This window comes from Dendropsophus ebraccatus, chromosome 10 (assembly GCF_027789765.1).
Source record: "Dendropsophus ebraccatus isolate aDenEbr1 chromosome 10, aDenEbr1.pat, whole genome shotgun sequence".
Taxonomy (NCBI): Eukaryota; Metazoa; Chordata; class Amphibia; order Anura; family Hylidae; genus Dendropsophus; species Dendropsophus ebraccatus.
Genome location: NC_091463.1, coordinates 104,992,111 through 105,009,717, shown reverse-complemented (window position 1 = coordinate 105,009,717; position 17,607 = coordinate 104,992,111). Strand labels below are relative to the sequence as shown.

At 49.7% G+C, this 17,607-nt stretch overlaps 1 protein-coding gene across 5 annotated transcripts in view; it reads left to right on the top strand.

The window, feature by feature from the left end:
• Positions 1-17,607, top strand: part of DIAPH2 (diaphanous related formin 2) — a 984,664-nt gene that overhangs the window by 221,359 nt on the left and 745,698 nt on the right. For all 5 annotated transcript variants that reach the window (XM_069985741.1, XM_069985740.1, XM_069985739.1 and 2 more), the window contains 3 exons: positions 756-892; positions 2,568-2,676; positions 11,027-11,137. In XM_069985741.1, coding sequence (XP_069841842.1) covers positions 756-892; positions 2,568-2,676; positions 11,027-11,137 — 357 coding nt within the window. The remainder of the gene's footprint in view (positions 1-755; positions 893-2,567; positions 2,677-11,026; positions 11,138-17,607) is intronic.

Sequence of the window (17,607 nt, the reverse complement as noted above, 5' to 3'; positions counted from 1 at the left end):
CTCTATATAACAATGTCAGCAGTCTGGAAGCACAGACAGATATATGACAGGTCCCATGTGTCTCCTGACCTCTATATAACAATGTTAGCAGTCTGGAAGCACAGAGAGATATGTGACAGGTCCCATGTGTCTCCTGACCTCTATATAACAATGTCAGCAGTCTGGAAGCACAGACAGATATATGACAGGTCCCATGTGTCTCCTGACCTCTATATAACAATGTCAGCAGTCTGGAAGCACAGAGAGACATATGACAGGTCCCATGTGTCTCCTGACCTCTATATAACAGTGTCAGCAGTCTGGAAGCACAGACAGATATATGAGGGGTCCCATGTGTCTCCTGACCTCTATATAACAATGTCAGCAGTCTGGAAGCACAGACAGATATATGACAGGTATCAGGTGTATCCTGACCTCTATATAACAGTGTCAGCAGTCTGGAAGCACAGAGAGATATGAGGGGCCCCATGTGTCTCCTGACCTCTATATAACAGTGTCAGCAGTCTGGAAGCACAGAGAGATATATGACAGGTCCCATGTGTCTCCTGACCTCTATATAACAATGTCAGCAGTCTGGAAGCACAGAGAGATATATGACAGGTCCCATGTGTCTCCTGACCTCTATATAACAGTGTCAGCAGTCTGGAAGCACAGACAGATATATGACAGGTCCCATGTGTCTCGTGACCTCTATATAACAGTGTCAGCAGTCTGGAAGCACAGACTAAGTAATGGTATCTTTCTATCTCCACCAGTATGGCCTGCAAAGGATCCTGGGAGAAGAAAGAAGTCTAACTCTCCTGGCGCGAGCGATCGACCCAAAACAAGCCAACATGATGACGGAGATCCTGAAGATCCTGTCCGCCATCTGCATTGTTGGGGAGGATAACATGTGAGTGACGTCATACAGCGCAGCACTTCCAGCTCATTCAGATTTCAGCTCTGGGTTATATGTCAGCTTTCGTATTTGTTGTCTGTGCCGCCATGTAATGTGCACAAAGATAAACACATGGTAGCGCACCATCTATATACCATCTGCATACGTCTATACACCTGCTATATACCTTCTATACACCTGCAATACACCTTCTTTATACCGTCTGTGTATTTATATACACCTTCTTTATACCTTCTATTTATTTTTATACACCTTCTTTATACCTTCTATTTATTTTTATACACCTTCTTTATACCTTCTATTTATTTTTATACACCTTCTATATATTTTATATTAGGTGCCCCCCTCTGTGCGGACCCCATATACTAGTAGGGCCTTCTGTGCATTCCCCCATATAGTAGATGCCCCCCTCTGTGCAGCCTTCATATAGTAGTAGGCCCCACTGTGCATTCTTCCATATAGTAGGTGACCCCCTCTGTGCAGCCTACATATAGTAGTAGGCCCTTCTGTGCTTTCCCTTATATAGTAGGTGCCCCCTCTGTGCAGTCCCCATATAGTAGTCGTTCCCACTGTGCATTCCTCCATATAGTAGGTGCCCCCTCTGCACGGACCCCATATAGTAGGTGCCCCCTTTGTGCGGACCCCATATAGTGGGTGCCTTCCTCTGTGCATTTCTCTATATAGTAGGTGCCCCCTTCTGTGCAGTCCCTATGTAGTAGGTGCCCCCCTCTGTGCATCCTCCATATAGTAGGTGTCCCCCTCTGTGCAGCCTTTATATAGTAGGTGGCCCCCTCTATGCATCCTCCTTATAGTAAGTGGCCCCTCTGTGCAGCCTACATATAGTAGGTAGCCCCCTCTATGCATCCTCCATATAGTAAGTGGCCCCCTCTGTGCAGCCTACATATAGTAAGTGGCCCCCTCTGTGCAGCCTACATATAGTAAGTGGCCCCCTCTGTGAAGCCCCATATAGTAAGTGACCCCTCTGTGCAGCCTCTATATAGTAGGTGCCCCCCTCTGTGCAGACCCCATATAGTTGTAGACCCCACTGTGCAATCCCCCATATAGAAGGTGTCCCCCTCTGTGCGTACCCTATATAGTAGTAGGCCCTACTGTGCATTCCTCCATATAGTAGGTGCCCCCCTCTGTGCAGTGCCCATATAGTAGTAGGCCCCACTGTGCAGCCTCCATATAGTAGGTGCCCCCCTCTGTGCGGACCCCATATAGTAGGTACCCCTCTCTGTGCAGTCCCTATGTAGTAGGTGCCCCCCTCTATGCAGCCTTTATATAGTAGGAGGCCCCCTCTGTACATCCTTCATATAGTAGGTGGCCCCCTCTGTGCAGCCTCCATATAGTGGGTGTCCTCCTCTGTGGGGTGTTCATATAGTCCCAACCCCCAAACAAGCTGCCTCCATGTAGTCCCCTATAGTACAGCTATAGGGCTTCTATATACTCTCTATACACCTGTTATACACCTTCTATATAGATATTTTATATACCAGATGTATACCCTCTATAAACCTTATTATTTGGCACCAGTACCCTGATGGATCGATCGCAGACCCCACTATCCCCCTAAAGACCCAGAACCTTCTCTAGAAGTCACCAGGATCCTCTCTGGATTTATCATCTATATGAACGTTGCCTTTGCTTTTCCCTTTCTGTTCATCAGACTGGAGAAACTTCTGGAAGCGATCAGTACAGCGGCCGAGATCAACAACAAGGAGCGCTTTGCCCCAATTGTGGAAGGATTGGAAAATCATGAAGCTCTTCATGTCCAGGTACCGAGAAACCCGCTGATATAATAAAAACTACCGCAACTTACTGTCACCAGTCATTGTGTTCAGTTCTCTTATCAATACGGATGATAACTATAGTAGTATATCCCTGTATATAGGAGCAGTACTATAGTAGTATATACCTGTATATAGGAGCAGTATTATAGTAGTATGACCTGTATATAGGAGCAGTATTATAGTAGTATATTCCTGTATATAGGAGCAGTATTATAGTAGTATATTCCTGTATATAGGAGCAGTATTATAGTAGTTATATTCCTGTATATAGGAGCAGTATTATAGTAGTTATATTCCTGTATATAGGAGCAGTATTATAGTAGTATATCCCTGTATATAGGAGCAGTATTATAGTAGTTATATTCCTGTATATAGGAGCAGTATTATAGTAGTTATATTCCTGTATATAGGAGCAGTATTATAGTAGTTATATTCCTGTATATAGGAGCAGTATTATAGTAGTTATATCCCAGTATATAGGGGGCAGTATTATAGTATATTATATTCTTGAACAGTATAACACTGTAGTCTTGTCCTCAGACACGTGAGCGGTAGACATGACACCAGTAATCTGAGGTATATGGAGCTATGGTTCTAGTAACGCGGTGGGAACCTATTTATAAGCAGCGTGCAATCGTTAGAGTTGCGTCTATTATTAGCTCCCCGACTGCTGTATATCTCTTTTATGTTGTGTAGAACTTTCTAGAACAGCCTTTTCTTGGTAAATTGGTTGTTATCGCAGCTAACGACGGTTTTGTTAGAATTTTACAAGCGGCCACCTTAGCCTTGGGACATTAAGCACTGATAATGTTGTATTCCGGAGGATTATTGCCTTTGTGCTCAGACACTTACTGCCGCTTTGGTTAATAGCACATGGACCCGGCTCAAAATGTTTTCACTTGTGCAGAATATTTGCTGCTAATAAGCGGCCGGTAGTCACTTAGCCAATCTACCAGTCCATGCGCCATAATTGGTGAGAGCAGCACGTGACATCCCCGCAGATCCATGTGGTTTATAGAAAGGCCGCAATGGAGTGTTACTATCTGTTCTGTGCTGATCGACTCACCCCACCCTGCCCCCACCCTGCGGCATGTCAGTCGATGAAAATACAGTTTTATCTTGGCAAAGGGACGGCAGGGACAGCAAAGGGATAGGAGGGATAGCGCAGGGACAGCAAAGGGATAGGAGGGATAACGCAGGGACAGCAAAGGGACGGCAGGGATAGGGTAATGACAGCAGGGACAGCACAGGGACAGCAGGGACAATGTAGGGATGGCAGGGACAGCAAAGGGAGGCAAAAAGACACCAGGGATGGCAAAGGGACAACAGGGATAGCACAGAGACAGCAGGGACGGTAGGAATAGCACAAGGACGAAAGCACTGGGAAGACAGGGACAGTGCAGGGGAGATGGGGACAGGGAAGGGATGGCGGAGACCACACATTACAGCCCAAGGGAGATGGGGTCAGCGTGGAAAGCTTTAGCTGTCCAGACATGATGGGAATTGTAGTTTTGTAGCAGTTGGAGGCCGCATGTTTGACAACCTGGTCTGCAGAGTAGGGGAAGTGTCTGGGAGGTGAAGTGGAGGAAGTTGGTATCACCGAGGGTTGTCTTGTGGCAGTGGAGCGGTGGCTGTGTAGCAGTGGTTGTAGTGGCTGTGTAGCAGTGGTTGTGGTGGCGGTGTAGCAGTGGTTGTGGTGGCTGTGTAGCAGTGGTTGTGGTGGCGGTGTAGCAGTGGTTGTGGTGGCTGTGTAGCAGTGGTTGTGGTGGCTGTGTAGCAGTGGTTGTGGTGGCGGTGTAGCAGTGGTTGTGGTGGCTGTGTAGCAGTGGTTGTGGTGGCTGTGTAGCAGTGGTTGTGGTGGCTGTGTAGCAGTGGTTGTGGTGGCTGTGTAGCAGTGGTTGTGGTGGCTGTGTAGCAGTGGTTGTGGTGGCTGTGTAGCAGTGGTTGTGGTGGCTGTGTAGCAGTGGTTGTGGTGGCTGTGTAGCAGTGGTTGTGGTGGCGGTGTAGCAGTGTAGCAGTGGTTGTGGTGGCGGTGTAGCAGTGGTTGTGGTGGCTGTGTAGCAGTGGTTGTGGTGGCGGTGTAGCAGTGGTTGTGGTGGCTGTGTAGCAGTGGTTGTGGTGGCTGTGTAGCAGTGGTTGTGGTGGCTGTGTAGCAGTGGTTGTGGTGGCTGTGTAGCAGTGGTTGTGGTGGCTGTGTAGCAGTGGTTGTGGTGGCTGTGTAGCAGTGGTTGTGGTGGCTGTGTAGCAGTGGTTGTGGTGGCTGTGTAGCAGTGGTTGTGGTGGCTGTGTAGCAGTGGTTGTGGTGGCTGTGTAGCAGTGGTTGTGGTGGCGGTCTAGCAGTGGTTGTGGTGGCTGTGTAGCAGTGGTTGTGGTGGCGGTGTAGCAGTGTAGCAGTGGTTGTGGTGGCGGTGTAGCAGTGGTTGTGGTGGCGGTGTAGCAGTGGTTGTGGTGGTGGTCTAGCAGTGGTTGTGGTGGCTGTGTAGCAGTGGTTGTGGTGGCTGTGTAGCAGTGGTTGTGGTGGCTGTGTAGCAGTGGTTGTGGTGGCTGTGTAGCAGTGGTTGTGGTGGCGGTGTAGCAGTGGTTGTGGTGGCGGTCTAGCAGTGGTTGTGGTGGCGGTGTAGCAGTGGTTGTGGTGGCGGTGTAGCAGTGGTTGTGGTGGCGGTCTAGCAGTGGTTGTGGTGGCTGTGTAGCAGTGGTTGTGGTGGCAGTGTAGCAGTGGTTGTGGTGGCGGTCTAGCAGTGGTTGTGGTGGCTGTGTAGCAGTGGTTGTGGTGGCGGTGTAGCAGTGGTTGTGGTGGCGGTGTAGCAGTGGTTGTGGTGGCTGTGTAGCAGTGGTTGTGGTGGCGGTGTAGCAGTGTAGCAGTGGTTGTGGTGGCGGTGTAGCAGTGTAGCAGTGGTTGTGGTGGCGGTCTAGCAGTGGTTGTGGTGGCTGTGTAGCAGTGGTTGTGGTGGCGGTGTAGCAGTGGTTGTGGTGGCTGTGTAGCAGTGGTTGTGGTGGCGGTGTAGCAGTGTAGCAGTGGTTGTGGTGGCGGTGTAGCAGTGGTTGTGGTGGCAGTGTAGCAGTGGTTGTGGTGGCGGTCTAGCAGTGGTTGTGGTGGCAGTGTAGCAGTGGTTGTGGTGGCGGTGTAGCAGTGGTTGTGGTGGCGGTGTAGCAGTGGTTGTGGTGGCGGTGTAGCAGTGGTTGTGGTGGCGGTGTAGCAGTGGTTGTAGTGGCGGTCTAGCAGTGGTTGTGGTGGCGGTGTAGCAGTGGTTGTGGTGGCGGTGTAGCAGTGGTTGTGGTGGCTGTGTAGAAGTCGTTGTGGTGGCTGTGTAGCAGTGGTTGTGATGGCGGTCTAGCAGTGGTTGTGGTGGAGGTGGTGATGTAGTGTGGTTGTCGTGGTGTAGTGGTTGTGGAGATGGTGGTGGTGTGGCAGTTTAGCATGGTTGTGGAGGTGGTGGATTTACCTGTGGTTGTGGCAGTGTGCCAGTGGTTGTGGAGGTGGCGGTGTACCGATGGTTGTGGAGTTGGTGCTGGTTGTGGCGGTGGAGTTGGCGGTTTACTGGTGGTTGCAGAGGTGGCGGTGTACCGGTGGTTGTGGAGTTGGTATTGGTTGTGGGGATGAAGGTGTACCGTGGTTGTGGAGTTGGTGCTGGTTGTGGAGGTGGTTGTGTACCAGTGGTTGTGGGGATGAAGGTGTATCGGTGGTTGTGGAGTTGGTGCTGGTTGTGGAGGTGGTTGTGTACCAGTGGTTGTGGGGATGAAGGTGTATCAGTGGTTGTGGAGTTGGTGCTGGTTGTGGAGGTGGTGTATCAGTGGTTGTGGAGTTGGTGCTGGTTGTGGAGGTGGTAGTGTAGTGTGGTTGTGGAGGTGGCGGTCTACGCTTGTTCTGGAGATGGTTCTGGATGTGTGTCGGTGGTTGGGGCCATGTGAATTCTGCAGCTGTAGCTCTTAGATTTGGGTAAAGAAGGGAAAGTTTGGGGAAGGGGTAACTACTGCAATGAGATAATGATAGCAAGGATGACCCCCCCCCCCCCCCCCCCGCACACACATACACACACAGAGGTGGTGGCGTCGGACACTGACTCTTCTGTAATCTTTCGAGGCCTCTGTGAGAAGTGATGGGGGGGGGGGTGCTAATTGTATTAGCTCTTTCCGAGGTCAAGGTGATGATACAAGGGCGGCCATGTTCATCCGGAGGGAATCTGCGCTCTTCTGATAATCTTCAGGATGGATATACTTGAATTAGTGCTACAGTACAGAGAAAAGACATACAGATGTAGCAGAGCCGACCCTGTACACACAGGACATAGGAGTCTGTCAGTGGGGATATCTTCGTGTGCCATAGGGCTGTAGACTGACTGACTGACTGACTGAGACCTGCAGCCCCATATGTCCAACTCATTTACTTACTCAATATCATATTGAGTAAATATCATATAATAAATAAGTTAAATGAGAACGTCCACAGCCCCCAGCCCGTCCACAGCCGCAGCCCCCAGCCCGTCCACAGCCGCAGCCCCCAGCCTGTCCACAGCCGCAGCCCCCAGCCCATTCACAGCCGCAGTCCCCAGCCCATTCACAGCCGCAGCCCCCAGCCCATTCACAGCCGCAGTCCCCAGCCCGTCCACAGCCGCAGCCCCCAGCCCGTCCACAGCCGCAGCCCCCAGCCCATTCACAGCCGCAGCCCCCAGCCCATTCACAGCCGCAGCCCCCAGCCCGTCCACAGCCGCAGTCCCCAGCCCATCCACAGCCGCAGCCCCCAGCCCATTCACAGCCGCAGTCCCCAGCCCATTCACAGCCGCAGCCCCCAGCCCGTCCACAGCCGCAGCCCCCAGCCCGTCCACAGCCGCAGCCCCCAGCCCGTCCACAGCCGCAGCCCCCAGCCCGTCCACAGCCGCAGCCCCCAGCCCATTCACAGCCGCAGTCCCCAGCCCATTCACAGCCGCAGCCCCCAGCCCATTCACAGCCGCAGCCCCCAGCCCGTCCACAGCCGCAGTCCCCAGCCCATCCACAGCCGCAGCCCCCAGCCCATTCACAGCCGCAGCCCCCAGCCCATTCACAGCCGCAGCCCCCAGCCCGTCCACAGCCGCAGCCCCCAGCCCGTCCACAGCCGCAGCCCCCAGCCTGTCCACAGCCGCAGCCCCAAGCCCGTCCACAGCCGCAGCCCCCAGCCCGTCCACAGCCGCAGCCCCCAGCCCATTCACAGCCGCAGTCCCCAGCCCATTCACAGCCGCAGCCCCCAGCCCATTCACAGCCGCAGTCCCCAGCCCATTCACAGCCGCAGCCCCCAGCCCGTCCACAGCTGCAGTCCCCAGCCCATTCACAGCCGCAGCCCCCAGCCCGTCCACAGCCGCAGCCCCCAGCCCATTCACAGCCGCAGTCCCCAGCCCATTCACAGCCGCAGCCCCCAGCCCGTCCACAGCCGCAGCCCCCAGGCCGTCCACAGCCGCAGCCCCCAGCCCGTCCACAGCCGCAGCCCCCAGCCCGTTCACAGCCGCAGCCCCCAGCCCATTCACAGCCGCAGCCCCCAGCCCGTCCACAGCCGAAGCCCCCAGCCCGTCCACAGCCGCAGCCCCCAGCCCATTCACAGCCGCAGCCCCCAGCCCGTCCACAGCCGAAGCCCCCAGCCCGTCCACAGCCGCAGCCCCCAGCCCATTCACAGCCACAGCCCCCAGCCCGTCCACAGCCGCAGTCCCCAGCCCGTCCACAGCCGCAGCCCCCAGGCCGTCCACAGCCGCAGCCCCCAGCCCGTCCACAGCCGCAGCCCCCAGCCCGTCCACAGCCGCAGCCCCCAGCCCGTCCACAGCCGCAGCCCCCAGCCCGTCCACAGCCGCAGCCCCCAGCCCGTCCACAGCCGCAGCCCCCAGCCCGTCCACAGCCGCAGCCCCCAGCCCGTCCACAGCCTCCAGCACGTGGTGCCCACCGCTTCATGCCTGGACAGCCAAAACGAAAGTCCGCAATCTCTGAGAGCTAGTGACACAGCCCCCCCCTAGTGTACAGTATTTAAAACGCAGGCGAGTGGGGACCAGAGCATGTCAAGGTGGGGGCAGCCGAGAGACCCATGTCGGCTCCGCACAACCTAACAAAAAAACTTCCCAATTCCCAAATGTCAGCTTAGTCTAAAACTACTGGGGATCCATGACAGGTGAAGCCCCTCCCGTCCGTGAGGACCCTCCACCCCGGCATTCAGGGACGTTGTAGCTTCCCCTTTAAGTCTTCCCTCTTGTATCCACATTATTTGCAATTTACTTTTAGCAGTTTGGTCTTAGAAGTAGCTGCGAGAAGTTGTCATGTTCTTCAGGTTTCTCCCGTTCACTGTTTCCAGTTTTCGGTGTTACCGTGTATATAATCACATGCACCGATAATTTATGTCTGTTTTGTTTTACAGCTAATATTTGGTTACAGGTCGGAGAGTTAACCGTGAAACAAAACATAAAAGGCTGCAGCCGACTAGAATAAAAGGAACCTCCAAGGGCTCTGCTGGTACACCGAGAGCCCCAGAGCCCCCCATACTGGCCCCAGAGCCCCCCATACTGGCCCCACAGCTCCCCCCATACTGGCCCCAGAGCCCCCCATACTGGCCCCACAGCTCCCCCGATACTGGGCTCAGAGCCCCCCACACCGACCCCAGAGCCCCCCACACCGGCCCTGGAGCCCCTATACTGGCCCCGGTAGTCCCCACACCAGCCCCAGAGCCCCCCCACACCGGCCCCACAGCCCCCAATACTGGCCCCAGAGCCTCCCCCCATACTGGCCCCAGAGCCTTCCATACAGACCCTAGAGCCCCCCATACCAGCCCCAGAGCCCCCCATACTGGCTTCAGAATTCCCCCATACTGGCCCCGGAGCCCCCCATACTGGCCCCAGAGCCCCCCACACCAGCCCCGGAGCCCCCCACATCCCCAGCTCCAGAGCCCCCCATACTTGCCCCCGGTAGTCCCCACACCAGCCCCAGAGCCCCCCCACACCGGCCCCACAGCCCCCAATACTGGCCCCAGAGCCTCCCCCCATACTGGCCCCAGAGCCTTCCATACAGACCCTAGAGCCCCCCATACCAGCCCCAGAGCCCCCCATACTGGCCCCGGAACTCCCCCATACTGGCCCCAGAGCCCCCCATATTGGCCCCAGAGCCCCCCACACCAGCCCCGGAGCCCCCCACATCCCCAGCTCCAGAGCCCCCCATACTGGCCCCGGTAGTCCCCACACCAGCTCCTGTGTCGCCACACTGGCTTAAGAGCCACCCACACCAGTTCCAGAGCCTCTCCTCTACCAGACCAGAGCCCCCCTCACCACCAGCCTGCAGCCGACTAGAATAAAAGGAACCTCTATGGGCTCTGTTGGTATACTGAGAGCCCCAGAGCCCCCCATACTGGCCCCAGAGCCCCCCACATCAGACCCAGAGCCTTCCCTCTAAGAGGCAGAGCCTCCTCTCTACCAGACCAGAGCTCCCTGCACCGGCCCCAGAGCCCCCCACATCAGCCCCAGGGCCCCCCACACCAGTCCCAGAGACTTCCCCTCTACCAGACCAGAGCCCCTACACCACCAGACAACTAGAATAATAGGAACCTCTATGGGCTCTGCTGGTATACTGCGAGCCCTGGAGCCCCCATACCAGCCCCAGAGCCCCCACCCCACCAGCCCCAGAGCCCCTTACACTGGCCCCAGAGCTGACCACACTGCTAGCATACTGAGAGCCCCGGCGCCACCCTCCCCACCAGCCCTGGAGCCCCCACATCAGCCCCAGACCCCCACACATCCGTCCCAGAGCCTACCCTTTAAGAGGCAGAGCCTATCCTCTACCAGACCAGAGCCCCCCACATCACCCCAGGGCCGCCCACACCACCAGCTGACTAGAAAAAAGGAACTTCTATGGGCTGTGCTGATGTACTGAGAGCCACACCGACCCCAGAGCCCCCGACACCGGCCCCAAAGCTCCCTATATCAGTCCCAGAGCCCCCTCTACCAGACCAGAGTCCCCCCCCCCCCCACACACACACACACACACTGGCCTGCAGTAGACTAGAATAAAGAAACCTCCATGGGCTCTGCTGGTATACTGAGAGCCCAAAGCCCCCCACACCGGCCCCAGAGCCCCCCACACCAGTCTGCAACAGACTAGAATAAAAGGAAAAATTGGGGCTCTGATTGGACTAGTAGATTTTGCTCCCTAGATAGGGGTCTTATAGTGACCCTTGACCCCTGAACATCGACTGTTAGAATATTGGACAACAATCATGAGTCATTGTTGATCCACATTTCCATCTCTGCATGTGATGATCTATACGTTGTGGCGGCACAGGCCCCGCTTCCACACCTCACCGCTTCTTTTTCACCCATTTCTGATGTCTCTTTTCCAGGTCTCTTGTATGCAATTTATAAACGCCCTTCTGACCTCTCCGGAGGACCTGGACTTCAGGATACATCTGAGGAACGAGTTCTTACGATGCGGACTGAAACAAATATTACCTGTAAGTAAGAAGTCAGTGCATGGCGCCCACCAATGACTGGGCCACTCCTCCACATTGGGTTAGCGTTATGGCCAGAGGTGGTTGGATCTACCAGGGTCTCCTTCTATAGTTACACAGAGCCACAGATTCCTTGACATGGGGAAGGGGGGGGGGGGGCTCTGGTCTGGCATCATCTTCCTTATGGGCCGCAGGTACTTTGTTTGACCTCTTCAAACCAAAGATGTGGATTGATCAGTCAGAGGGTCACAATGAGGGGTAAATGAACTGTCTTCATGAGACAAACCTTGTTACTATTGTGTATGTAATAGCGTCCTCCCCGCGAGGCAGCGGCCATAAGACGTGCAGAGGTGGCACCTACATCGGGGGATTTAATCCTCAGGGGCCCCAAGGTAAGGGGTCCTACGTGAGGCCTTGCTTGGGGACCCAGAAGCTTCCCGGTGCCGCCCTGCATCCTAGTATGCACAGTGTGCACGACCATCATCCATAAATTAAGGAAAACATAATTGCGCAAATAGTTTGGACTAAATAAGCAATAAAACGGCAATGACTTATTAGCTGCCGTCTTCCTAATGGAATTAAACTTTAATGAAACTGAGGGGAAAAAAACTTTCCAGTCAGATTGTGTCATCCTGGATAATTGTGGCCATTTATATCCCATCTCCTTACTGGAAGAGCCGTAGAGCCCACCACACGGTATAATATCGCGGCCACCGATACCGCCCGTACAGACAGCTCTGTGTAGACCTTCCTTCATTCCCTCTTCTCATCACCTTCCAGTAAATTAAAGCGGCTTGAAGGGAATATTAGAATGGCCGTCGCCTTCCCGGCAGAAGCTTCCCTTCTTTCCGTGGTGGCCCCCGATGCTCAGGGGAGAAATTAAAGCTCGTCGGAGCGGATAGATGGCGAGGACAGTTGACAGCCTGGGGTCACATCCCAGCTGAGATTTTCATGGCAGCCACTTTGAGTTCACTGCACATTTTCCTCAGACGTTATTGTTTTACCAGCGAGCGCGCAGAGTCGACAATTTAAATGGAGTTGACCATAAAATGGTCTGTTTCCTTAATTGAATAACTTCGGGATATATTTATGCCTAATGTGTTCGGTGTCATATAGACTTTTCCTCATGTAGAACAGCTTTGCCCGTGCGCTAGTTCGCCGCTTCTGCGAAGACACTAAAATTCCTCAGATAAATAGAGGCAATAATATGGAATTAACAATGGGTGATTTTTTTTTTTTCTTTTTGACTTTTTTTTTCCAGTACAGTTAAAAACTGTGTCAGTTCTGTGTTTTAAGTCCCCAAACCCCTGAATAAGAACTGAAAGGAGAGCCGACTGTGACGGACAGGATTAGAGCTATAAGATGTGTAGAGGTTAGTGGTCACTAATGGGGCCCAAAGGACCCTCTGCCACAAGTATTACAAGTATTTTAAACAATGGCGCATGGTCGGTCAGAGCTCAGATACAGGTTTTGCATTAGAGCCCAAAATCCCCCCCAAAAAAACAAATTGGGCCACTCTAAACAAGAGCAAAACCAAGACATAAAATCATGGTGAAGAATCTCCATTCCTGTAATTTAACATATATTTCAAGGAAGGTCCAAAGGATTAATTAGGATTATTACACAATATAACAGACCCGCCCACTAGGATTATTACACAATATAGCAGACCCGCCCACTAGGATTATTACACAATATAGCAGACCCGCACACTAGGATTATTACACAATATAACAGACCCGCCCACTAGGATTATTACACAATATAGCAGACCCGCACACTAGGATTATTACACAATTTAACAGACTCGCACACTAGGATTATTACACAATATAACAGACCCGCCCACTAGGATTATTACATAATATAGCAGACCCGCCCACTAGGATTATTACACAATATAGCAGACCCGCCCACTAGGATTATTACACAATATAACAGACCCGCCCACTAGGATTATTACACAATATAGCAGACCCGCACACTAGGATTATTACACAATTTAACAGACTCGCACACTAGGATTATTACACAATATAACAGACCCGCCCACTAGGATTATTACATAATATAGCAGACCCGCCCACTAGGATTATTACACAATATAGCAGACCCGCCCACTAGGATTATTACACAATATAGCAGACCCGCCCACTAGGATTATTACACAATATAGCAGACCCGCACACTAGGATTATTACACAATATAGCAGACCCGCACACTAGGATTATTACACAATATAACAGACCCGCCCACTAGGACTATTACACAATATAGCAGACCCGCCCACTAGGATTATTACACAATATAGCAGACCCGCACACTAGGATTATTACACAATTTAACAGACTCGCACACTAGGATTATTACACAATATAACAGACCCGCACACTAGGATTATTACACACTACAACAGACCCGCCCACTAGGATTATTACACAATATAGCAGACCCGCACACTAGGATTATTACACAATATAGCAGACCCGCCCACTAGGACTATTACACAATATAGCAGACCCGCCCACTAGGATTATAACACAATTTAACAGACCCGCCCACTAGGATTATTACACAATATAACAGACCCGCCCACTAGGATTATTACACAATATAACAGACCCGCACACTAGGATTATTACACACTACAACAGACCCGCCCACTAGGATTATTACACAAAATAACAGACCCGCCCACTAGGATTAATACACAATATAGCAGACCCGCCCACTAGGATTATTACACAATATAACAGACCCGCCCACTAGGATTATTACACAATATAGCAGACCCGCCCACTAGGATTATTACACAATATAGCAGACCCGCCCACTAGGATTATTACACAATATAGCAGACCCGCCCACTAGCATTAATACACAATATAGCAGTCCTGCCTACTAAGATTAATACACAATATAGCAGTCCCGCCTACTAGGATTATAACACACAATATAACAGACCCGTCCACTAAAATGATAACACACAATATAACAGACCGGCCCACTAGGGTTATAACGCACAATAAAAAAGGCCCGCCCACTAAGATTATAACACAATATAACAAACCCGCCCACTAGAGTTATAACGCACAATGTAACAGACCCGCCCACTAGGATTAATGCACAATATAACAGACCCGCCCACTAGTATTATAACACAATATAACAGAACTGCCCACTAGGATTATTACACAATATAGCAGATCTGCCCACTAGGATTATAACACAATATAACAGACCCGCCCACTAGGATTATAACATAATATAACAGACCCGCCCACTAGGATTATAACATAATATAACAGACCCGCCCACTAGGATTATAACACAATATAACAGGCCCGCACATTAGGATTAATACACAATATAGCAGACCCGCCCACTAGAATTATAACACAATATAACAGACCCACCTACTAGTATTATAACACAATATAACAGACCTGCCCACTAGGATTAATACACAATATAACAGACCCGCCCACTAGGATTATAATAAACAATATAACAAACCCGCCCACTAGGATTATTACACAATCCGAACAGACCTGCCCACTAGGATTATTACACAATACGAACAGACCTGCCCACTAGGATTATTACACAATATAGCAGATCTGCCCACTAGGATTATTACACAATATAACAGACCCGCCCACTAGGATTATAACACAATATAACAGACCCGCCCACTAGGATTATAACACAATATAACAGGCCCGCACATTGGGATTAATACACAATATAGCAGACCTGCCCACTAGGATTATAACACAAAATAACAGACCCGCCCACTAGTATTATAACACAATATAACAGACCCGCCCAGTAGGATTAATACACAATATAACAGACCCGCTCAGTAGTAGGATTATTACACAATATAGCAGACCCACCCACTAGGATTAATACACAATATAGCAAACCCGCCCACTAGGATTATTACACAATATAGCAGACCCGCCCACTAGGATTATTACACAATACAGCAGACCTGCCCACTAGGATTATTACACAATATAGCAGACCCGCCCACTAGGATTATTACACAATATAGCAGACTTGCCCACTAGGATTATTACACAATATAGCAGACCCGCCCACTAGGATTATTACACAATATAGCAGACCCGCCCACTAGGATTATTACACAATATAGCAGACCCACCCACTAGCATTAATACACAATATAGCAGTCCTGCCTACTAAGATTAATACACAATATAGCAGTCCCGCCTACTAGGATTATAACACACAATATAACAGACCCGTCCACTAAAAATATCACACATAAAATAACAGACCGCCCACTAGGGTTATAACGCACAATAAAAAAGGCCCGCCCACTAAGATTATAACACAATATAACAAACCCGCCCACTAGAGTTATAACGCACAATGTAACAGACCCGCCCACTAGGATAAATGCACAATATAACAGACCCGCCCACTAGTATCATAACACACCTGCCCACTAGGATTATTACACAATACGAACAGACCTGCCCACTAGGATTATTACACAATATAGCAGATCTGCCCACTAGTATTATAACACAATATAACAGACCCGCACACTAGGATTATTACACAATATAACAGACCCGGCCACTAGGATTATAACACAATATAACAGACCCGCCCACTAGGATTATAACACAATATAACAGGCCCGCTCACTAGTAGGATTAATACACAATATAACAGACCCGCCCACTAGGATTATAACACAATATAACAGGCCCGCACATTAGGATTAATACACAATATAGCAGACCCGCCCACTAGGATTATAGCACAATATAACAGACCCGCCCACTAGTATTATAACACACAATATAACAAACCCGCCCACTAGGATTAATACACAATATAACAGACCCGCCCACTAGGATTATAACACAATATAACAGACCCGCCCACTAAGATTAATACACAATATAACAGACCCGCCCACTAGGATTATAATACACAATATAAAAAACCCGCCCACTAGGATTATTACACAATATGAACAGACCCGCCCACTAGGATTATTACACAATATAGCAGATCTGCCCACTAGGATTATAACACAATATAACAGACCCGCCCACTAGGATTATAACACAATATAACAGACCTGCCCACTAGTAGGATTAATACACAATATAACAGACCCGCACACTAGGATTATAACACAATATATTAAACCCGCCCACTAGGATTATAATACAATAAATTTGTCCTGCCCACTAGGATTATAACACAATAAATTTTTCCTGCCCACTAGGATTATAATACACAATAAAGCAGACCTGCCCACTAGGATTATAACGCACAATATAACAGACCTGCCCACTAGGATTATAATACACAATAAAGCAGACCTGCCCACTAGGATTATAATGCACAATATAACAGACCCGTTCACTCACCAGGAATACAAACATTTTTTTTTAAAAAGGAAGAGAACTATTCATGAATATGGTTTATGTGGCACCAGTGATGGCTGCCTCCCTCCTACCTAAACATGTGAATGTATGCCAGGATGTGCCACTGTATAGATAATAATAATAATAATAATAATAATAATAATAATAATAATAATAATAATAATTTTATCCCTAATATACTTGACCCACGTAACAATCTGCAGCTGATCTCCCGGAGGAGCGCGGGCAATGGCCTCATCCCGAGTTATCACCATAAACAGCCTTAGATATTCATTGCATTGAATCCCCTGACGCTTTACTGAGAACCCAGAAACCTGCCGTCACTCCGCACGGATTCACTGAATGTTTTCTTTTCTTTTTTCTATTTTATTTAAATGTGAAACAGATTAAGAAATTTTGCAACATGGCAGAAAAGTTGGTTCCTTTAATAACGTCCCCGATATTAACGTGTAAATAATTGAACCGAATTTTAAAACCTCGGTCGAGCGTCAATACGGCGGGTTACATTGTTCTGCTCGGTAATTGACGGATGAGTGGCAGCGCATGTAAAAAATATGCAAACAAAGTGAATTCACCGGCGATTCTGAATATAGAGATTCCTTCACTTCTTCAAAAATACAAAAACAATCAAAAGCGCTTAATGAAGAATGACGCTGGACGGCGAAAACAAATGCAGAGCTTTATAAATAGGGACGAGGAAATTTACCAGTGTGAACCTATAGCACCTGCTTACTAGAAAGGGGAAATCCTAAAACTTTTTTAAATTGTAATTTAAAGTAAATTATAATAATTAAATTATTACAGGAATAATATAACTTATACAATACTTTCTGTTCCTATAAAAAAAAAAAAATGAGGAAAAAATATATAGATGTGTAATGTAAAAGGATTCAATAATAATAATAATAATAATAATAATAATAATAGTGATAATAATAATAATAGTGATGATAATAATACAAATAATAATAATAATACTAATGATACTACTACTACTACTACTACTACTAATAATAATAATACTAATAATACTA